The sequence below is a fragment of the Perognathus longimembris genome, chromosome 17 (assembly GCF_023159225.1).
Source record: "Perognathus longimembris pacificus isolate PPM17 chromosome 17, ASM2315922v1, whole genome shotgun sequence".
NCBI lineage: Eukaryota > Metazoa > Chordata > Mammalia > Rodentia > Heteromyidae > Perognathus > Perognathus longimembris.
In genome coordinates this window covers 35,848,858-35,872,095 of record NC_063177.1, presented here as the reverse complement: position 1 = coordinate 35,872,095, position 23,238 = coordinate 35,848,858, and the positions used below count along the sequence as shown (strand labels likewise).

Genomic DNA, 23,238 nt, shown 5'->3' with positions numbered 1-23,238 from the left:
TCAAATCCTGCCTTTCCTCTCCTTTTCACACCTTCAATTTCAGGTCAGACCCTAACCTCTGGATAGAAGCCTCCTTCCAGTCTTTCTGTCTCCAGTCTTATCTCTCACTAATCCATGCCTCTTGCAGCCAATCTGTACATGTCCTTCCCTGCCTCAAACCCTGGAAAGCCCACCAAGGTTCCTCTCTGTCTGCAAGGATAAAGTCCAAGTTCCTTAACGAGGCTCCCTTTGATGTGAACCTTCTATATCAAAGCCTCTGGCTTTATTTTTTTTCTTAACTGCAGAGGCTGGCTTGACACCAACCATAGTCAGGAGTCTGGTTCAATAGCCCTTTGAAAATGTTCATAATTTCTTTTTAAAACAAGGGACCGTGTGTGTGTGTGTGTGTGTGTGTGTGTGTGTGTGTGTGTATTCATGGCCTAAGTGCTGTCCCTTAACTTTTTTGCTCAAAGCTGGTGCTCTACCACTTGAGCCACACAACTCTATTTTCCGTTTCTTTGGTGGTCAATTGGAGTTAAGAGTCTCACAGACTTTCCTGCCTGGGAATGGGCCTTGAACTGTGATCCTCAGATCTCAGCCTCCTGAGTAGCTAGGATTACAGGTGTGAGCTACTGATGCCTGGCTAAACAAAGGATCCTTCGTTTTCACATTGCACTGAACTCCACAGATTATATTGCCAGTCCTGCCTGCCAGTACTCCTCTGCACCCCATTTGTACTGTGTGGTCTGCAAAGTTTTCTGCAGTTGATTGAGCTCTTCCTTTAAGAGTCAGTATGTTATCTTTGGGATGCTCCCTGGGCCTTCTCTTCCTCCTTTTTCCTTCCCTACCCCAATTGCCCAATAGCAAATAAGTGCTCAGCTCATGTCTATCAAAAACAGAAGGGGAAAGGCAAAGTGATAGACCAAAAAGAAGTATTTTCAATTGCTTCGGAATATGCTATCCAGGTCACACTTTCCGCCTGCGGAAGGTTTGGCGCCCCCTGGCGTCGTAGAGCGGTAACTGCAGGGACTGGCTCTTGAGCGCCCCTGTCAGGACAGTGCCGCCACTGCCGCCTTTTCCAGGCGCCCCCGCCCCTTCGGGCCTGAGCCCGCCTCGCGTCTCCGGTTGGCTGTCTCCGGATCTCCCGCCCCTGCCGGGCTCAGCCATTCAGAGCCTGGAGGTGGGCGGGGCTTAAGGCCTGATTGGCTCGGCGGGAGGCGGCGACGTGGCTGAAGGAGGCCTGTTTGTACCAGAACTGAAGTTTAGCCCGGATTGGTGGCGGGGCGGGACGAAGCGGGTTCTTCTGCCGGAAGCGGAAGAGGGAGTGGAAGTGGAGGAGAGATGCAGGTGTGGAGATAGGGTCTGGGGTTGTGGCAGCTTCTCCCGGGACCCCAGACCCTTGCCTCCCCGGCCTTCGTCCCACGCGCGGCCCGGCCTCCAGCCCGCCGCTCCGGCCGCGCACGCCGGCGGTTGGGGCGGTGCAGGGAGCGCATGCGTGGCGCGGCCTGGCCTCCCTCTGCTCACGCCCCCTTCTCCGCCGTGTTTCCCTCCAGGACCATCAGCACGTGCCCATCGACATCCAGACCAGCAAGCTGCTCGGTAGGAGGGGCGCCCGCGCCGGTGGCCGTCGGGGGAGGCCTGTGCTTTGCCCTCCTCCCGCCCACCCCCGTCACCAGCAGCTAGGTTGAGGTCCTAATCCCCAGCCTTACTCTGTGGCCAGGCCCAGGAGCAGCGGGCAGGAACCCACTAGGAAGCCAGCGCTTGACCCCTGCTTCCTCCACGTTTGTCACATACGCACGATCACATCACATCATTAGGGGCAGGAGAAGTGGCTTGGGTTTAAAGAAGAAGGTCAGTTGTGAGCGGCGGATCTGAATAGGAATTGAAGCCCGGCTGGCTCAATCTTCATGCTTTTTTGTATTATGCCAGAAAACAAGGCACCTACCTCCCTTTTATTTAAAAGCTCTTGTCAGCCTTGTCTATTAGAGGGAAGAGAGATTTAAGACTCATTTGGACATAGAGACCTCTTAGTAGCCAGGCCATCTGGTTTACATGTCTGCCCAAGTGTGCACACACATGCATAGGCACACACACACACACACAGTTCTAGAGCTTGACCTTAGCCCCAGGAGCCACCCCCTTAGCTTTTTTGCTCGAGGTTGGCTGTTGCTCTACTACTTGAGCCACATCTCCGTTTTCGGAGATTGTGCTGGTTAATTGGAGAGAAGAGTCTTATGGCCTTTCCTGCCCAGGCTGTCTTTGAACCTTGATCTTCAGATCTCAGCCTCCCGATGAGCTGGGATTACAGGAGTAAAGCCACTAGCACTCAGCTTTAAGGGCTGTTTTATGCACTTGATGTTATAAAAATATAATACCACAGGCTAGGGCATGCATCAAGCTTTGGAGCGTTTGCTAGCAAATGTGAGCCCCTGAAATCAAAATCCCAGTACTACCAAAGTAAAAATGAAGGTCACTAATATTTGTTGAGTTCTGTGTATCAGGCAGGGTGTTCAGCATTTTGCCTCATTCCCCCTGTACGTGGTAGTGTTTTGTCCCCATTTTGTGCATGGGGAAACTGAGTCATGGAGCAGCAATAGAATTGTTCAAGAATCTTGATAATTAGAACCCAGGACCATCTGACCATGAAGCCTGGCTCTTAGTTCCCTTCTACTGAGGAATGAGCATGGCTGTTAGGCTTAAACATTGAGCTGGGCTCACTTGAAGTCAGTCCCGTTGAGATGCACATGTGCAAGGTAGCACTTCACAATTAAGGGCAGACCAATGGTATCTAGTCCTTGGGGCGCTGTAGGTATTAGGGGCTTTGCAGTTGCTCATTCATCCGGTACTTGGCATAACCACCTTATGTTTTCCATTGTCCTAGTTAATCCCAGCCCTGAGGAAATGGAAGTTGAACTGCATCCTCTGTCAACAAGAAAGTTGTAATTAGCCCTGGAAGCAAAATATTATGGAGAATTTAGGATGGTCAAAAGTGGCACTTTCATGTCAGGACCAATTTAAAAGTTTGTCATTACCTTTGTGTTGAGGCAACTGCTCTAGAAAAGTTATGAATAAAGTCAGGCTGATGGAATCTGTTTAGCCCAAGCATCTCTTTTTTTGTTTGTTTGTTTTGTTTTTTGTTTTTTCCAGTCCTGGGCCTGTGGACTCAGGGCCTGAGCACTGTCCCTGGCCAAGCATCTCTTGAGGCCTGTGTTCTTTCACATCTTCCCATGATCCCCGCCCCCCCCATACCTTAACCAATACCATGGCCACTTTTAGCCATTATCCAGTGCATTACACACACGTGAATTAGTAATGGGGTTTTGGAGGTGTGGAGGAATACCATGACCCTGTGTTTCTGATACAGACTGGCTGGTGGACAGAAGGCATTGCAGCCTGAAATGGCAGAGTCTGGTGCTGACGATCCGGGAGAAGATCAATGCTGCCATCCGGGACATGCCGGAGACAGAGGAGATTGCCCAGCTGCTCTCGGGATCCTGTGAGTGCTTCGGGGCCGTGTCACCGAAATCTCCCCTTTCCTGGCACAATTTGTATCGATTAAAGTTACCCCTTTGTGTAGCCAGCAAGACTTCCCACAGCGAGGCTGGGAGTATAGCCTAGTGGCAAGAGTGCTTGTCTCATATACATGAAGCCCTGGGTTCGATTCCTCAGCATCACATATATAGAGAAAGCCAGAAGTGGTGCTGTGGCTCAAGTGGTAGAGTGCTAGCCTTGAGCAAAAAGAAGCCAGGGACAGTGCTCAGGCCCTGAGTCCAAGGCCCAGGACTGGCAATTTAAAAAAAAAAAAAAAGACTTCCCACAGCGAGAGGGAGAGATGCTGGTTTCTTCTAGCTTGGAATGATGAAGGGGAGAGCTACCTGCCAAGGTTGTTTTCACTACAGTTCCTGTGAGTCGGCCACACATGGTGGCCACAGTAGGTAAGGAAGGACAATGTCATCCTCCAAGTCCCTGCTCTTCCTTGCTTTCCAGACATTCACTACTTCCACTGCCAAAGAATCGTGGACCTTCTCAAAGGCACTGAGGCCTCCACAAAAAATATTTTTGGCCATTACTCTTCACAGCGGATGAAGGCAAGTGTGACGGAGGGCCAGTCTTGTGCAGCTGGGGACACCCAGGCCACAGCACCTCTGGTCTCTCTGAGAAGCCAGTAGAGACCCCTACGTAGACTGTTTCCTAGACTGTCTCTCTTCCCTGTAGTTCATGCCAAATGTAGATCTTTCCTCTGGGCTTAACATTTTCTTACCTGCTGCTTTGAGGTATGCTTGTTGGTGCCATGCACGTAGTAAAGTGAGAGGTCCATCCAGCATGAAGAGCTGGAGATGCAAGCCGCTCACACCACTGGTAGCTCACGCCTGTAATCTTAGCTACCCAAGAGGCTGAGATCTGAGGATTGGGGTTCGAAGCCAGCCTAGGTAGAAAGTTCTGTGAGACTCTTATTTCCAATTAGGTAGCAAAAATTGGATGTGGATCTGTGGCTCAAGTGGTAGAGCAACGGCCTTGAGCAAAAAAAAAAAAGCCAAGTTGTAGTATTGATGCGTGTTTGTGTGCACACATACACACATGCGCGTGCACACACACATATGAGAAGGAGGAGGGCTAGGCGTTTGTGTTTGGTGTGGTAGGAAGCCTGGCGGAGGTGTCCTCTGTCTAGAGATTGAGCTTCGAGGTTGTTGCTGGGTGTTCTCCTCAGCTGACTTCCCCTTTCTGTTCTCTGCAGGATTGGCAGGAGATTGTAGCCCTGTATGAGAAGGACAACACCTACTTAGGTAAAGTGACACTGGTGTTCATGGAGGGACCCACTCCCAGAGTTCAGAGGTGCCAGGCTTACAGGAGGCATGGTCTATTGTGGGAGGAGAGTGGAGTGTAGATGGTGTATGATTGTGAGAGGGAAGGGATCCAAGGAAGATCAGATGTATTCCTAACTGAGCAGGCACCTGACCTGCCCCCCTCTGATGGGATGGAGTATACACTGCCCCTACCATCCCTGCACCCCTATTCTGCACTAGGAACAGGAGGTATGGGTTGTCCTAAGACAAAGGGCTCATTGTGGTGACAGGGTTTTAAGGGATCGTAATAGCTAATGTTTACCAAGCAAGTGCACATACAAGGAACTAAGCTTGGTGGTTTATGGGGATCCACCTGGTCAATATTACTATTGCTTGTTTTTTTTGTTTTTTTTTTGGGGGGGGCAGTCCTGGGCCTTGTACTCAGGGCCTGAGCACTGTCCCTGGCTTCTTTTTTGCTCAAGGCTAGCACTCTGCCACTTGAGCCACAGCGCCACTTCTGGCCATTTTCTGTATATGTGGTGCTGGGGAATCGAACCCAGGGCCTCATGTATACAAGGCAAGCACTCTTGCCACTAGGCCATATCCCCAGCCCCCTATTGCTTGTTTTTGTAGCTGAGGGTTGGAGTTCAGGCTTTGTAACTTGTCTCAGGTTCTTCAGCCAGGAAGGGGAGGGACTGGGACCCCCAGCCCCACTCTTTACCACCACCCTGGGGCCTTTTTGCATGCATCCTGGGGCCTTGAGGTGGGGGGGGTGGCTATCCTGGGGTGAATTTCCTGGGTCCTCCTTAGTGGAACTGTCTAGCCTCTTGGTTCGGAATGTCAACTATGAGATCCCCTCGCTGAAGAGGCAGATCGCCAAGTGCCAGCAGCTCCAGCAAGAATATAGCCGCAAGGAGGAAGAGGGCCAGGCCGGGGCAGCCGAGATGCGGGAGCAATTCTACCACTCCTGCAAGCAGTATGGCATCACGGTGAGCAGACACAGAGAGTGGTGCCCTGCTTCCCCGCGGCAGTGGGAGGGCACCTGGGCCTGGGGCTGTCTTCCCGCGCCTGGCAAAGACTTCGCTGTCAGCCTTCTGCTCTCCACTAGGTTGTACCCCTCTTGGGCCAGTGACTCCCCTTTGGATAATTCCTTGGACTTGTTGGATTGCACCTCCCACCAGGTCTTCCCCAGCCCCTCCCTTCTCCCTCTTCTAGGGAGACAATGTCCGAAGAGAACTTCTGGCCCTGGTGAAGGAGCTGCCGAGTCAGCTGGCTGAGATTGGTGCAGGGGCTCAGTCCCTGGGCGAAGCCATTGAACTATACCAGGCCTGCGTGGGATTTGTGTGTGAAAGGTATAAAGGACCACAGCCTCTCTCTAGCATGGGGACGGCTTACCTGTGCTCCCTGGCTCTTCCCCATTGCCATTTTTCCCACATGACACATGAGCTGTATTGTATATGTGTGTGTGTGCTGGTCCTGGGACTTGAACTCGGGGCCTTGCACTCTCACTTAGCTAATTGAGCCATATTTCCACTTCTGGCTTTTTGCTGGTTAATTAGACATAAGAGTTCCATGGAGTTGCCTGCTTGGTCTGGCTTTAATCCATAACCCACAGATCCTCAGATCCTCAGCCACTTGAGTAGCTAGGATTACAGGCGTGCGCTGCCAGCACTCAGCCAAGTGAGCTGCATTTTATACACTTGAGCTGGTGGGCTCCCTGCCCCTTGGACCCTGTGGCCCAGGTGTTGGTTTCCTGAGAGGGCAGGAAGCGGCTCAGTTGCGTCTTCCGTTGAAGCCCCGCGGAGCAGGTGTTGCCCATGCTGCAGTTCGTGCAGAGGCGGGGAAACTCGACTGTGTATGAGTGGAGGACGGGGACAGAGCCCTCTGTGGTGGAGCGGCCGCACCTCGAGGAACCTCCTGAGCAGGTGGAAGAAGATGAGGTAAGGCAGGCCTTGTTACTCTGATCCGAATGCAGAGTCTCAGAGGGGAGGGGGAAGAGGGCATGGCCTCCTTGAGACAGTGCTGGTTCCTATGAAGCAGAAGCCACTGGGCCCCTGTGCCTTCTGAATGTGGGCTTGGTTTTGGGAGCTTATGGGCCATTGCATGTGAACCTGTGCTCCTCATAGAACTACCTGAGGCCTTTGGGAAAGCAAGTACCCCTACCCCCCCCCCTTTTTTTTTTGCCATTCCTGGGGCTTGAACTCAGGGCCTGGGCTCTGTCTCTGAGCCTCTCTGTACTCAAGACTAGTGCTCTACCACTTGAGCCACAGCCTCACTTCCAACTTTTTCTGTGTATGTGGTACTGAGGAATCAAAAACAGGGCTTCATACATACCAGGCAAGCACTCTACTACTAAGCTACAGTTTCAGTTCCTTCCTTCCTTCCTTCCTTCCTTCCTTCCTTCCTTCCTTCCTTCCTTCCTTCCTTCCTTCCTTCCTTCCTTCCTTTTTTGCGGGTCCTGGGGCTTGAACTCAGGGCCTGGGCACTGTCCCTGAGCTTTTTCACTCAAGGCTTGTGCTCTACCACTTGAGCCACAGTGTCACTTCTGGTTTTTGAGTGGTTAACTGGAGATAAGAGTCTCATGGATTTCTTTCTGGGCTACCATCAAACCATGATCCTCAGATCTCAGCCTCTTGAGTAGCTAGGATTACAGGCATGAGCCACTGGTTCCCCCAACCCCCCACCCCTGGCCCTTTTGAGACAAGTTCTTACTATATAGCCTATATTACTATTCTTGCTATAGAGTCCTATAATACCTACAACTCTTGATTTTCACTGTAACACTATTGGTTATATGTCTTTTTTTTTTCTTTTTTTGGCCAGTCCTGGGCCTTGGACTCAGGGCCTGAGCAGTGGTCCCTGGCTTCTTTTTGCTCAAGGCAAGCACTCTGCCACTTGAGCCACAACGCCACTTCTAGCTGTTTTCTATATATGTGGTGCTGTGGAATCGAACCCAGGGCTTCATGTATATGAGGCAAGCGCTCTTGCCACTAGGCCATATTCCCAGCACAACTCTTGATTTTCCAGCCTTGGCTTCCCCAAGTGCTGGGATTATTACCACACCCAGCTCTTCTTCCTTTTGTTGTGTGTGTGTGCTGGTCCTGGGACTTGAACTCAGCGGCCTAGGTGTTATCCTTGTGCTTTTGTACTCAAGGATAGCAGTTTCACTTCCAGCTTTTTAAATGAGATATCAATCAGAATCTTATGGACTTTTCCTGCCCAGGCTGACTTCAAACCATGATCCTCAGATCTCAGCCTACCGAGTAGCTAGGATTATAGGCATGAGCCACTGGTGCCTGGCTTTTTCTTTTTTCCCACCTTATTTGGCTGGCATTCTTTCTGTTTTCTAGATTGACTGGGGTGACTTTGGAGCAGAGGCAGTTTCCAGCCCCGGCATCTCTACCGAGGCTGCTGGAGTCGACTGGGGCATCTCCCTGGAATCGGAGTCAAAGGTTAGGGTGCCCACTTGGTTCATCTCCTCTTGCTGCATCCATGTTCATATCTCTGAAGATGAATGCATTCCAAGGGAGGCAGTTTCAAAAGTAATGTGTCAGCGTTTCTATATCTCCTGGGGTTGGGGGTAAGGTATATGAGTACCTTATAGAGCAAGGATGAGAATGACAACGTAGTAGTCCACAGCGCCATTTGCATCCCATTCATCAGGGCTGTGAACCTTAATCCAGCTGGAGCGTGCAGGCCCTTGGCTTCCTTAAGGCTTCGGTCCCTTGTGGCTCCCCGTGTTGGGGAATTTTCACCAGGCTCACGGTTTCTTTTCTCTCTACCCAGGACCCGGGGAGTGATGGGATAGACTGGGGAGACGACGCCACTGCTTTGCAGATCACAGTGCTAGAGGCAGGAACTGAAGGTAAGTGCCCAAGGAATCCCCATGTCTAGACACAAAAAAATACCCTGTTGTGATAAGGCTTCTCACACATTTAAACTCTTCTCTAAGTCTTGCTGAGGATGTGTGTGGAAAGGGGCAGAAGAGAAGTTCTCAAGGAAGACTCGGCCTTTTATTTTTATGTTTTGCTAGTCTTGGGACTTGAACTCAGGGCCTGGGCACTGTCCCTGAGCTTCTTTTGCTCAAGGCTAGCACTCTACCACTTGAGCCACAGCACCACTTCCAGCATTTTCTCTTTATGTGCTACTGAGGAATTGAACCCAGGGCTTCATACATGCTAGTCAAGCACTCTACCAGTAAGCCACATTCCCAGCCTGACTCAGCTTTTTAGAGCCTGGCTGTAGGCTAGCCATTCTGGGGGGAGTACCTAAAAGGTGTTGGCTAGACCCCAAAATTTGGCCTGATTCCTCACCAGCAGAGAGGCTGTAGCAATGATGTGAGCCACTAGAGGGCAGTGCAGGATGGCGCTTTACCTCCTACTGCCACCAGCTCAGAGCTAGCCTTCCCCGGACCCAACTCTGTGATTCTGGCAGGGAGCCTGAGTAAAGCTAGGACAACTGGGAAAGGATAACCCTCTCCCTTGGCATGGGTCAGGAAGCAGCTTTTGTGCAACAGGTCTGCCCATAGTCATCCCCTGGACTTCACTTGTGGGTCTTTTCCTTCCTTAGTTCTAGATCCTTCCTCACTACTCTGCTTCTCTTCCTGGCAGCTCCAGAAGGTGTTGCTAGAGGCACAGATGCACTGACACTTCTTGAATACCCAGAGACCCGGAATCAGTTCATTGATGAGCTCATGGAGGTACAGTTGTGTGGGAGCAGCCTGCCTCTGGTATAGGTGGCGTCACCCCTATCCCTGGCCTGACCACTCCTGTCACGGTGAAGGGCACGGTGTCCTTTCCTTGTCTTGGAGCAGGAACTTCACCTGATAGGATGCTCCCCACCCCATTTATCCAGCTCATCTCTATTGCAAGTCTCCAAAGTGCCTGGCACTTTCTTGGGCACTGGGTTTAGAGCAGTGGAACAGACATTCAAAGGCCTTGGTTTCACAGAGCTTCTATTCTGGCGGGAAAGGCAAGTGAGAAGCTAGACAAATACTGCAGTATGTTAGATGGGGCTAAATGGGATGGGGAAAAAGAAAGCAGGGGAGGGAGATGAGCTGTTGGGAAGGGTAGTGGTTCTATATCTGGGAGTCAGGGAAGGCTTCATTAAGGTGACTTTAAGCTGAGACCACAAGCACTCCCAACAAAGCAGTGGTACGTAGTCCAGAAAAATGACTTCCCAGGCAGAAAGAACACCCAAAAAGGTCTTAAGATGGAGCCTCCTGGTGTACATTTGACTGACAGCAAGAGGGCCGCATGGTGCCTTATTACAGGAGCTGGGATAGGGGCGCAGAAGAAGTTCAGTGACATTCTGAATTTTGGGTTGACTTGGCAAACCACGAAGTTGTTGGAGTTTGTTTGTATGTTTGTTTTTAACAAGATAGGAGACACACGTGGTTGCTATGCCTAAAGTGTAACGAGCCAGTGTTCTTGGACTGGGAAGGTGGGCCCTATTTTGAGGTCTCTTCCTTTCTGAGTGGCCTGTGGTTGAGTAGAACTGACTGTCCCCAGTCATTTCTGTCTTCTTTTTGCCCAAAGAGGTCCCTTCTAGCTGCAGAGAAAGAGGAGGACAAAAATGATCTAATTTCCATGGCAAAAGAAGATGGACTAGAGATATGTATGCTCCTTAAGTTCTTCCTGGCCTTAATCTATAGTTTTTCACGCATCCACTCCTAATCTCTGAATCACATTCCTCCCATGGAGAGAAAAGAAATAACCTCCAGGGCTGGGGATATGGCCTAGTGGCAAGAGTGCTTGCCTTGTATACATGAGGCCCTGGGTTCGATTCCCCAGCACCACATATACAGAAAACGGCCAGAAGTGGCGCTGTGGCTCAAGTGGCAGAGTGCTAGCCTTGAGCAAAAAGAAGCCATGGACAGTGCTCAGGCCCTGAGTTCAAGGCCCAGGACTGGCCAAAAGAAAAAAGAAATAACCTCCACTGGGGCAGAGAGACCCTTTGAGTCCCTGTATTCTTGGTAATCTGACCACAGATTGGGGAAGAAAGATGAGGGGCCAGAACTAGGTAGGCCTGAGACAGGAATGGTGGAATGGGGAATGACATGGCAAGTGCGGGATTTCTAGCAGTGAAAATGGTAGAGGGAATAACCCACCTCACCCAGAGTCTAGCCCTTACCACTCATTCTTTTTTTTTTTTGCCAGTCTTGGGGCTTGGACTCAGGGCCTGAGCACTGTCCCTGGCTTCACTTTGCTCAAGGCTAGCAGTCTACCATTTGAGACAGCGCCACTTCTGGCCGTTTTCTAGATATGTGGTGCTGAGGAATCGAACCCAGGGCTTCATGTATACGAGAGAAGCACTCTACCACTAGGCCACATTCCCAGCCCCACCACTCATTCTTACATTCGGAACAGCCTGGGGGCCTAGCTTCTGAGTTCTTTTCTTCCTGTCCTCCCACTCCTCTTTCTTTGTTTCTTTCTTTCTTTTTTTTTTTTTTTTTTTTTTTTTTTGCCAGTCCTGGGGCTTGGACTCATGGCCTCATGGCCTGTACACTGTCTCTGGCTTCTTTTTTGCTCAAGGCTAGCACTCTACCACTTGAGCCATTGCGCCACTTCTGGCTTTTTCTGTGTATGTGATGCTGAGGAATCGAACCCAGGGCTTCATGCATGCTAGGCAAGCACTCTACCACTAAGCCACATTCCCAGCCCCTGTCTCGTCTTTCATCCTCAGCTCGAGATCTTCTTGTCCCAGAGAGCAGTGGAGATGAGCGAGGAGGCCGACATCCTGTCTGTGAGCCAGTTTCAGCTGGCCCCCACCATTCTGCAGGGCCAAACCAAAGAGAAGATGATTGCAATGGTGTCCACACTACAGGATCTCATTGGCCGGCTCACCAGTCTTCGAATGCAACACCTGTTCATGATTCTGGCCTCACCAAGGTCTCTCTGTCCTGATGCTGGGCTCTGCCATTTTGATCAGCTCTGGGTCCTTGTCTCCCTCATCCGTCTGTGACCCCTTAGACCTCACCCATGTCTTCTGTGCATCGCCTTCTCCTCGGACTGTCTTTAGGGCAGATGTGGGGGGGGGGGGGAGAGGGTGTTGATTTATGCAGAATCTGATTCCCAGGTGTAAAGGGAACCTGGAGTGGCATTTCTTTTTTGATTTTTTTGCCAGTCCTGGGAATTAGACTCTGAGCACTGAGCACTGTCCCTGGCTTCTTTTTGCTCAAGGCTAGCACTCTGCCACTTGAGCCACAGCACCACTTCTGGCCTTTTCTATATATGTGGTACTGAGGAATCAAACCCAGGGCTTCATGTATACTAGGCAAGCACTCTTGCCACTGGGCCATATTCCCAGCCCTGGAGTGCCATTTCTTAAAGAGAAGGACTCCAGGATGTGAGGATGGGAGGCCAATCAGGGAATTGCTTTCTGAGCCTCACCCCACCAAGCAGGGGAGTTGCGGGGTGGGGGGGTGGTCAGCCTCCCCATTCACCTGAGCACCCTCTGCATAGGTATGTGGACCGAGTGACGGAGCTCCTCCAGCAAAAGCTGAAGCAATCCCAGCTGCTGGCTTTGAAGAAAGAGCTGATGGTGCAGAAGCAGCAGGATGCACTGGAGGAGCAGGCGGCTCTGGAGCCCAAGCTGGACCTGCTGCTGGAGAAGACCAAGGAGCTACAGAAGCTGGTAACAGGGGATGGGGTGATCGCGCCATGTGGGAGGACCCCACGTTCCTGCAGAAGGAAGCCCTGCACCTGCTTGTTTGATCCCCATCTACTCAGCAACTGTTTTTCAGATTGAAGCTGACATCTCTAAGAGGTACAGCGGGCGCCCGGTGAACCTGATGGGGACTTTCCTGTGACACGATCCGTGCGTGTCTCACCTGCCCATCTTCCCAGCGCTGATATGGCGGCAGAACCAGGGCTGATGGTGGTGGGCCCTTCCCAGTAAGAAAGCAGGCAGACTGGAAGACTGAGAGCTATGGGAAGGAACTACTGTCAAACGGTGGCCTCGAGCACTTTCTTGGCTCACTGCAAGAAGCTCTCTTGACCGGCCTCGTTGACTTATCATCCTGGAACCGCAGCTTCTTCTAGCTAGTTATGCTGGACTTAATAAAAGAGGGTAAGACTCTGGCCTCCTGCTGACGGTTACTCGCACGGCTCCCCGGAGCCTGTGGTGGAGGCTGGGTACCTGCTTTCCTGAACTCTTGGTCCAGGCAGCCTTCCTGACCATGAGCTGCCACTGTGGAGTCCCAGGTTAGGGACTTATCTCTTTGCTTGTAGAGATGAGGAAAGCCCTGGTAGAATCTACAGAGATGGCTCAGTAAGGGGCTCTGGGACAGCCAAGGCAGCTGGACCCTGTTGGCTCCCTCACCAGGCCCAAGATACCCTGCTTCAGCCAGAGGCCCAGGGGGAGCAGTCAAGCAGTGGCCAATAGGAGCCAGTGAAGCCATATTTCCCTCTTAATCACAGCCTACCTTCCGGGCAGAGGGGAAACACGGTTTAGGAAGGGCCTGATAAACAAGGTGGAGACAGGAGTTGTCACCTTCACTGGCTGCTGTCCACTTCCTGCCCAGGACTGGCTGCTCTGGGATTGGATAGAGCCCACCCCCAAGACAGCACCCCTCACCCAAGCCACCTCCCCATCCCCATTTCCCAGGAAGGGTAGGGGCTGGGGGGTGGCCAGCAATTCGATTTTAATTTCATAGCAGAGCAGTTGATTCATGGCTCTTTGTCGCTGGCGTTGACTCCCGTAATGACTTTCCATCAAAATGAAAAGTGGAGTGACACCACTCATTATTCCTGCTGCTTGTTATCTCAGTTCTGGGGAGGGCCGCCCCCTCCCTGCTGCCTTTCAGCCGTCCCGGACAGTGAGTGATGGCCCCTATTAATCACCGACCCCGTGGACTCCGGCGGACACACGCTATCCAAAGGAGAGAGAGATAAGGCCGCATGAACTGCTTGGAGCCGCTTCTATCGATTAATGTCAGCCTACCGCTTCCCCCCAGTCTTTGCCTGGTCACCTCCTTTTGGGGAATCAAGGGCTGAAATAAGTCCAGGAGCCGAGAAAGGAGAAATCGGTGTCAGGAAGCTGTCCTCACAATGGGAGGGCTTAAAGGGGCTTGAGTGGGCTGCATTCTGCATGTGGCCACACTGGAAACCCTCGCCCTGAGGAGCTGCCGGCCATGCTTGGCCCGTTCTGTCTCTGAGTATGGCCGCCCTTCACCTGCTCCGTCTCCGGCTCCTGCTCCACGGGCTGTCTGTCCAGCCTCACGCCGCAGGCAGCAGAGCACTGAGTCATATGCCCTTGCCCACTCTGGTGTTCCTTTCCAGCTGCCAGGTGTTATACAGACTCCATTACTTGTACGGGCAAGCCAGAGGGTCACATGACCACAGTGAGCTGGACTTGGGCCTCCAGAGCTCCTGTTCCTGCTGTGCAGATGAGTGTCCTGCTAGCCTTTCCTGCCTGGCCTTGGGTCCTCAGGGGCACTGTCCTCTCCGAGGTGCCACGCACGTGCTCCCCGGCTAGGAGAGTGAGTTTAGACAGAAGGTTTCTCCACAGATGAGGGAGCGGTGGGTGGGGCAGCTGTTGTGGCTTGGAGCCTCCCTGGCTCCTTCCTAGGTGGAGGCTGATGATGGTTTTCTCACTGGGCTTGGTTTCCAGAACCTTCAGCCTCCTTGATTTTGGTTTTCCTGCCTTCTAGATCCCATCCTGGCCAGGCCAAAGACAATGAGGGGGCCTAACTGACTGCCCCCCCCCACCCCGCAACACACACACACAAGGGCAGTCCTTGTCCTTTGAAGTGTGTTTTAGGATTCCCTTCATTTTACTCTGGTGCATGTAGATTGCTGCTTGTTTTCCTCAGTTGCTGGAGACCTCTGGTTTAACGCATCGAGCTCTGCAGAGTTCGTGGAAAAGGGCCTGTAGAGGAGGTGCCCACTGGACAGTGTGCACTGTCCTCTAGGTTTTGGTTTGCGGGGTGCCAATGAAGACTTCTTCCTGACTGGCCATCTCGTAAGGGAGAGGCGAGGGCTCCCAGCTGTCCGCTTTGCAGGCTTGTGAAAGGCTGTGAGCCAGTACTACTCCCTCAAAGCCCTTAGTTGGATGTGAATTTATTGCCAAGGGGACTCTTCTCCCACCAGCACCTCTAGGCCTCGGGTAAAGAAGCAGGGAGTTGCCTTTCTAGAATTCCTTTTCACTATAGCCTGTCGGCTGGCCATAAACATAGCCTAAACTGAGTGCTAAGGATTATTCATCCGACTTTGGGCAGCCCAGCCCCTGTGCCCACTGAGGAGATGCCAGGGACACACGAACTTTTATGCATTATTCTTTTACCTGTGTGAGGCAGGGAGCCATCACCATCATTCAGGCCAGACATCCTCCCAGCCATTTAAAGCATCACTGGCTCCAGAGCTCAGCCTAGAGCCGAGGACAAAGGCAAAGCACATCCGGGCCTTGAGCCGGAGGGCACTGCCTGAGGCTGCGGTCCTGTGCACTGTATGTGCACACACTACTCATTAATTCTCCAGATGTTGCTTACATTTCACCCTAAAGACCTTGGATACATGCACTCCTAGCTGTCCTACTACTAATAGGTATTTCATCTTTTAATTGCTCTTTATATATTCTCCTTTCTCCTTATTTCCATACAGGCACATACAAATCCATTAAAGTAATAAGACACTGGGCTGGACTATAGCTCAGTGGTAGAGTGTTTGCCTAGCATGCAGGAGGCCATGGGTTCTATCCTTGCCACTGGAAAACAAAACAGTATACGATGTCAAAATGGTTACAACAAGCATATTTTCCAGCTCTGCTGTATTCTTGTGCCCTGTGTGATCTGAGGTCACTCTCTGAACCTCTCTGTTCCTCATTCCCTTCACTACTAAAATGAGAACACGGATACTGCTGACCTCAGGGTGGGTGGCTGATCACGTATAGCATTTAGAACTGGTCCTGCCACAGTAAGAGGGAAACATTACCTGTTGTAAGGGTCGGGGAAAATATTCTGAACTGAGATAGAAAACTTCTATCTGGTCCTAGCCTCATATATTTCTGAGATTACAACATGTCCCACGTCAAACCCCTGATTCCTATCCATATTCCATATCCGTTGGCTCCTATTCTCTTCCCTCTCTAGCCTACACTTTCCATGGCTAAGAGCCTTCTGCTTTTATCATTTCCCTGCTTAGAAACTAATGTCCCCTTTATACTCCCTCTATTACCAGTATAGCAGGCTAGTCCCTGGTAACTGGACTTCTACCTGCTTTCCAGCCTGGCAAGCCACCCAAGGTGCCACTCCACATGTATCCCAAAGCCTGAAGCCTTTTGGAACCTTCCTAACTCAGCTCAGATGAAGCACACATCTCTGTGGTATTTCCAGAGGCCCCTGCAGAACATTCCTCGGCTCTATGCACCCATCCTCAAGGGAGCTTATGCTAGATTCAACAGAAGGCCCCCCCTGACATGTCTGACCTGGTCTCAGCTGCTGGAGGGGAGAACAGGTCTTCCTCCTTAAAGTCTCCAACTTCATTTCCTCTGGACTCCAGTTATCTCAACAATTTTTCAAGTATCATTGACTTCTGTTATCCTGTGATCATGTGACTCACAAGCTAGCAAAAATGAAGAGTCCCGTAAAACAGAACTTTGTGAATAAAAAAGGGTTAACAAAAAGTTGGCTTTGGGGCTGGGAATATGGTCTACTGGCAAGAGTGCTTGCCTCGTATACATGAAGCCATAGGTTCAATTCCTCAGCACCACATATATAGAAAATGGCCAGAAGTGGAGCTGTGGCTCAAGTGGCAGAGTGCTAGCCTTGAGTGAAAAAAGAAACCAGGGACAGTGCTCAGGCCCTGAGTTCAAGGCCCAGGACTGGAAAAAAAAAAGTTGGCTTTTGCTGATTGCCAGTGGCTCACACCTGTAATCCTAGCTACTCGGGAGGCTGAGATCTAAGGATCCTGGTTCAGAGCCAGTCTGGGTAGGAAACTCTGAGAGTTTTATCGCCAATTATCCACCAGAAAACTAGAAGTAAAACTGTGTCTCAAAGTGGGAGAGCGCTAGACTTGAGCACAAAAGCTCACTATCAGTACCTAGGTCCTGAGTTCAAGCCCCCATGACTGACAAAAAGAAAGAAAAGCTGGCTTTTTATTTTGTTGTAATTTTTTTTCCCCAGTCCTGGGGCTTGAATTCAGAGCCTGAGCACTGTCCCTGGCTCAAGGCTAGCACTCTCCCATTTGAACCACAGCGCCACTTCCAGCTTTTTCTGCTTATGTGGTGCTGAGGAATTGAACCCAAGGCTTCATGCTTGCTAGGCAAGCACTCTACCACTGAACCACATTCCCAGCCCTTTTATTGTCATTTTTGACAGGGTCTTTATTTTTCTTTTTCTTTTTTGGCAGTACTGGAGATTGGACTCGGCTTCATGCTTGCTAGGTCAGTGCTCTGCCACTTGAACCATGTCCCTCTATCCTTGAGACAGAGTCTTGGTATGAATGCTGGGATTACAGATGTGAATCCTCATGCCCAGCATTCAACTGACTTTGAAAATGAGCTGATAGGCCAGGCTGGGCTACATGGTAAGACTATTTCAAGAACAATAATCATAACCCCCACCCCCACCCCGCACTAGTTCTCCAGGGACCTCTTCCCCTGGGGTTCTTCTGGGCCTGTGTCTCCTCTCTCTGCTCAGTGGAGGGCATTTCTGCTAAGGAGAGCAGAGGCCATCCCTCCATACTGTTGACCATATCAGTACTTGATAGACCCAGATTTGCTACCAACTCTGGGGCCTCCGCCTTGGTGTTCTGAACATGCTGGGCTGTGAACAAGAGCTGCTCTTCACCCTGAGGCCCCAGCACTGCCTCTAGGCTGCCATCCTGTTTGGCAGAGCCAAGCCCAGCAGGAGCCAGTGGGCCTGGGGCCAGCCGCTGACCCGGGTCTGCTTGTGTCCTCCGGATGCCCTTCCTCTCCAACAAGCAGGGCCAAGCAGGCCCGGGAGTAACGGGAGTAACCAGGCCCTGAGTAAACTTCCCCAGCCATCCTGCCACCCTCCTCGCCTTCCCCAGGCTTCAAAGAAAACCACTTTGAATATTTAAACTTCTCCTATGTGTCTAATAAAAAGTTCTGCACTATTTAACGCCTCAGCTATCCATTACTGTCGGGAGCTGCCCTCTCCTCCCAGCTTCCCCCCTCCTTCTCTTTCGCCCAAACCGTGGCGCACGGCAAAGCCATTTGTCAAACCGCTCCAGCCGCCTCCGGCTGCGCTTGGCTGTGTCTGAAAGGACAAGCTGCCCCACTGGGGAAGGTGGGAATGAATAAAGGGGCTATGCAAATTGCTGCTTAATCTGCAGAGAAACACCCAGGCTTTGGGGAGACGCTCATTACTTCTTTTAACTGTGATTAACGGGCAAATTAAACCCAAGCCCTTAACTCTCTCCTGGCAAAGGACTTGAATGCAGAGCTCTGGACTGCTGCTGGTGCTGGGGTATCTCATCTGCAGGGGTGTCTGTAGCCCCAGGGCCTGGATGTGAGAACAGCCGTGTTTCCCCTGCATCCTAGCTGTTGACAGAGCCAGTGTAGAACAGACCCAGTGAGACCCACTTTAACCCCAAAAGAAGAACTTGACTAGTTCTTTTGGGTTGCTTTCAAAGAAGAAGTCAGTCCATGGATTGGCTGCCCTCCTTTCCAACACACACCTCAGAGAATTCCTGACTTTCCAGAACATACTTAGAGTGTGGCTACAATGACTGTGAGCACACAACTGAGTTCCTAGTCAGACCATCTCTAAACTTTATAGTAGAAAAATATGTATAAGAAGCCTCAGCCGGGTACTGGTGGCTCACGCCTGTAATCCTAGCTACCCAGAAGGCTGAGATCTGAGGATCAGGGTTCAAAGCCAGCCTAGTCAGGAAAGGCCATAAGACGTATCTCCAATTAACCACCAGAAAACCAGAAGCGACAGTGTAGCTCAAAGTGGTAGAGTGCTATTGAGCAGAAGAGTTCAGGGATGGCGCCCAAACCCCTGGTTCAAACTCCATGACCACCACCAACAATAACAACAACAAAAGAAGCCTCATAATGCGGCACTGGTAGTTCATGCCTGTAATCCTAGCTACTGGGAAGCTGAGATCTGAGGAGCCCTGTTGCAAGCCAGCCAGGACAGATAAATTCAAGACTCTTAGCTCCAATTAACCAACAAGTAGCTGCCTGTGGAACTGTGGCTCAAGTGGTAGAGTGTGTCAGTCTTGAGTGAAAAAGCCAAGCAAGAGGAGGCTGGGGATATGGCCTAGTGGCAAGAGTGCTTGCCTCGTATACATGAGGCCCTGGGTTCAATTCCCCAGCACCACATATACAAAAAACAGCCAGAAGTGGCGCTGTGGCTCAAGTGGCAGAGTGCTAGCCTTGAGCCAAAAGAAGCCAGGGACAGTGTTCAGGCCCTGAGCCAAGCCCCAGGACTGGCAAAAAAAAAAAAAAAAAAAAAGCCAAGCAAGAGGCCCTGAGTTCAAGCCCTAGTACACACACACACACACACACACACACACACACACACACACACACATACCCCTTCAGGATGCTCAACTCCAAAACTAATCCTGTGGTGTCCAGAAAGGTAAAAATGGGAAAAGGCCAAGAAGGGTAGCAGTCAGGGAGCTAAGTCCTGGAAGAGCCTTGGAAATGATCTTGTTACAGAACATACAAGGTGGATGCATTACATGACCAAATGTAGTAACAACGAACCAAAAGCTAGAGGCATCTCTCCATTCCTTACTCCAACTCTGTGTGTGTGTGTGTGTGTGTGTGTGTGTGTGTGTGTGTGTGTTTGGGTGGTAAACCATTCATGAGTGTACCACTCCATGGCATTTGTATTGCTGGGAAACCATCACTGCTATCCACTCTGCCTTTTAGAATATTGAGCAGTCTTGTCTGACCTATAAACACTTCTCACAAACTGGAGCACTGAAGCAGGGCTTGAGAGAGACAGAAGTGTCCTGCTTGAAATCCAGAAAATCAGACAGTGTCAAGTGGCGCCTGGGAGGGTTGAAAGAGTGGGCCTGACATTCGGGAGGCAGGTTTGGGTGGAAATCCTGTAGAGACTCCCTGTTAAACATGGGTTTTCCCTAAGCCTGAGTGATTAGGAAGTGAAAGATGACATACAATGGTGACAGGCTGTCTATCAACCTGACGGGGCTGAGGAGAGACAGAGCCCCGTATTTTATTTTGTCGTTGAGTCGATCAGTAGGTATGTCATAGAAACCCAGCCTGACAGCTCCCTCAGCCACTCCGCTCTCTTTTCTTAACTCCCAAAGCCCAGCTCCTCCATCTATTAAAACATCCTGGGCTGTCAGGGATATTAAAAGGCTCTGTCACTCCTTCTTAAAACAGTCATAAATACAATCTGGACACTAGCATTTGGGCAGGAGCCTTGGTGTTGAATGGGAAGAGACAACAGCAGGTCTGCCTGCGTTTCTTGACAGCCTGGGTTTGGGCATCATTCAAAGAGGGCACCAAGGCCTTAACTCTTTGTCCTCTCTTTATGTAAGAAGCAAGGCCCTGGACTGGGAATGTGGCTTAGCGGTAGAGTGCTTGCCTAGCATGCATGAAGCCCTGGGTTCAATTCCTCACCACCACATAAACAGAAAAGGCCAGAAGTGATGCTGTGGCTCAAGTAGTAGAGTGCTAGCCTTGAGCACAAAGAAGCTAGGGACAGTGCTCAGGCCACGAGTTCAAGCCCCAGGATTAGCAAAAGAAAAAAAGAAGAAGAAGTAGAAGCAAGGCCATAATCAGGCCGTGATGGCTCATGCCTGTAATCCTAGCTAGTCAGGAGGTTGAGGGTTGAGATTCGAAGCCAGCCCCAGCAGACAAAGCAGATTCTTATCTCCAATTAGCCAACCAAAAATAAAAAGCTGGAAGTAGAGCTGGCCCAAGTGGGAGAACTCCAGGCATCCAAGACTGACTTCAAATCACAGTTCATAGACCTTACTCTCCCGAGTAGCTAGGATTACAGGCACGAGTCACCTGTGCCGGGTTTAGTTTGGATACTTTTTAAACTATAGGCTTTTTTGTTTTGTTTTGTTTTTGTTGCCAGTCCTGGGGCTTGAACTCAGGATCTGAGCACTGTCCCTGGCTTCTTTTTGCTCAAGGCTAGCACTCTACCTCTTGAGCCATGGCACTACTTCCAGCTTTTTCCTATATATGTGGTGCTGAGGAATCGAAGCCAGGGCTTCATGTATACGAGGCAAGCACTTTACCACTAAGCCATATTCCCAGCCCCAGACTTTTTTTTTTTTTTAATGAATCATCTTCTCAATAGTTTTTTTCCCCAACTACTTCATGCCATAAAGCGTCCGATTTGTCCTTTCTCTAATATTACATGCATAGCTTGATTCTACTGTGCAGTCCAAAGCAGACAGAACTAAGGCCTACATGTGGAAATGAGAGGGAGACAAAAATCACCACCTAACATAAGAAGGCCCCTTCTGACAACCAAAGACGCCTTCCAAGGGCACAGGTGAGGAGCCATTCATGGAAGATAACTGGGCTGACATTGTATCATTATCGGGCAGGACTCTGCAGAGGATGAAAAGTTGGATTGGGTGCCTCTGAGAGCCAGTGATTTGGAGGTAGTGTATCCAGGAGCTGAGGAGGCCTAGCAGCTGTTCGACAGCTGTCTTCCATGTGGCCATCTTGCAATTTAATCCCAGATGGTCAGACCCCTTATCCTCAAAGGTCACGAGGCCAGCTGCAGGGTAGCAGACAAACCCTTCTTTGCCTAGTAGCCCCCAGGCTTTGTCTGGCCTGGCAGGCAGGATGTAAAGAGGGTTGAGAAAGGCAGTCTTCCTCTTTCCCTCTTGCACTCTCCCTTCCTCCTCCTGCAGGCCTCCTTTCTCCCCTCCCCATCTCTTCCCCAGCTTCACCTGCCTTTCATTCTCCCCCTTTTGCTTTCTTCCCCCCCCCCACAGCCTACGTGGCAATAAAAGGGGAGGTGGGATGGGTTGTGCCCTGTATTTTTAGCTGCTGCATAATAGCCCCTTTCTCTGGAGACAAAGGAGCTGCCTGTGGAACTAATCTCCCCCTGCCTCCTGCTCACAAAGGGCCAAGGAAGCCCCTCCCTCCACTTGGGCCGCCCTCGGTGACCCCAGCCAGTTTCCGGGTGTGCTTCCAGCCCTCCAGGGCCTGCAGCTGGGCCTCTCTCGTGGGATCCTACACACAGGCAGGGTCACCCCGGCTGACCTCCTCCGAAGACAGAGGTCACGCCCCCTCCAGGGTCTCTGATGTGATTGGAAAGGAACTGGGGTGGGGGGGAAAAGGGGAGGGCACGGGGGAGGGGACCTTCTCTTTTAATGTACAATTAAATGACTCTCTGTGCCTCCCTGGCCTCCCTATCTCTGCCTGTTTCAAGCTGGACTGGGAGTTGGGGTGGGGTGGGGACAAAATGGGGCAAACTCCAGCTTCAACCTGAAGTATCAGGATCATACAATCCTGCCAGGCATTGGTGGCTCCCACCTGTCATTCTGGCTTCTCAGGAAGCTGAGATCTGAGGATCGCTGTTCAAAGCCAGCTCAGGCAGGAAAATTCGTGAGACTCTTTTATCTCCCTCCAATTAACCACTAAAAAAGCTGGCAATGGAACTGTGGCTCCAACAGTACAGCACCATCCTTTTGCAAAAAAACAAAACAAAACAAAACTGAAGGGGCAGTACTCAGGTCCTAAATTCAAGCCCCAGTGCTGGCACAAAAATAAATAAAATCCTATGGGATGGGGCTGAGAATGTGGCTTAGCGGTAGAGTACTTGCCTAGCATGCATGAAGCCCTGGGTTTGATTCCTCAGCACCACATGCACAGAAAAAGCCGAAAGTGGCGCTGTGGCTCAAGAGGTAGAGTGCTAGCCTGGAGCAAAAAGAAGCCAGGGGGCTGGGGATATGGCCTAGTGGCAAGAGTGCTTGCCTCGCATACATGAAGCCCTGGGTTCGATTCCCCAGCACCACATATATAGAAAACGGCCAGAAGTGGCGCTGTGGCTCAAGTGGCAGAGTGCTAGCCTCGAGCAAAAAGAAGCCAGGGACAGTGCTCAGGCCCTGAGTCCAAGCCCCAGGACTGGCAAAAAAAAAAAAAAAAGCCAGGGACAGTGCTCAGGCCCCGAGTTCAAGAACTGGCCAAAAAAAAAAAAAAATCTTGTGGAGTTAGTGGGAAAAACTCTGCAGAGCAGCAGGGTCTACAGAGGCAGCCCTGCCTTTGAAGCTGGGCTTTGCTTGCTTGGACAGGAAGGAATTCTGTCATTCTGGGCCTGGAAGAGTGCACTACTCAGCCAGTGCATCCCTATGTCAGCCAGCTAACAATACAAAAGGCCCTCTCCCTAGAGACGCACATTCCAGCCAGCACCATGGGTGATGCTGCCAGCTGGGACCCCAGCCTGGCTGAAGAGCCCCTGACCCCAGCCCCTGAAGAGCCCCACCTAGAGCTGTGACAACAGCCACCCTCAGGAATGGGCCAGGAGTGGGAATCCTATGCCCTGCCATCCAGGGTCACTACC

At 51.1% G+C, this 23,238-nt stretch overlaps 1 protein-coding gene across 2 annotated transcripts; it reads left to right on the top strand.

The window, feature by feature from the left end:
- The first annotated feature begins 1,196 nt into the window (after window positions 1–1,196).
- Cdk5rap3 (CDK5 regulatory subunit associated protein 3) lies at window positions 1,197–12,844 on the top strand. Of its 2 annotated transcripts, none has more exons than XM_048366142.1 (14): window positions 1,197–1,326; window positions 1,533–1,578; window positions 3,344–3,475; window positions 3,967–4,067; window positions 4,715–4,763; window positions 5,574–5,752; window positions 5,979–6,115; window positions 6,559–6,703; window positions 8,114–8,215; window positions 8,550–8,628; window positions 9,374–9,462; window positions 11,469–11,653; window positions 12,227–12,398; window positions 12,508–12,844. In XM_048366142.1, the coding sequence occupies exons 1-14, from the start codon at window positions 1,321–1,323 to the stop codon at window positions 12,571–12,573; spliced, it is 1,488 nt and encodes a 495-aa protein (XP_048222099.1). In that variant the 5' UTR covers window positions 1,197–1,320; the 3' UTR covers window positions 12,574–12,844. The 2 variants fall into 2 exon arrangements, with proteins under 2 accessions (XP_048222099.1, XP_048222098.1); XM_048366141.1 differs by having other exon boundaries at window positions 11,448–11,653.
- Window positions 12,845–23,238: the final 10,394 nt, after the last annotated feature.

Bases quoted from the DNA above. Each gene is read 5' to 3' on its own strand.
- Cdk5rap3 (XM_048366141.1), top strand. The intron at 3,476-3,966 runs GTGAGTGCTTCG...CTTGCTTTCCAG, and splicing joins CCAGCTGCTCTCGGGATCCT to ACATTCACTACTTCCACTGC. The intron at 8,629-9,373 runs GTAAGTGCCCAA...TCTTCCTGGCAG, and splicing joins GCTAGAGGCAGGAACTGAAG to CTCCAGAAGGTGTTGCTAGA.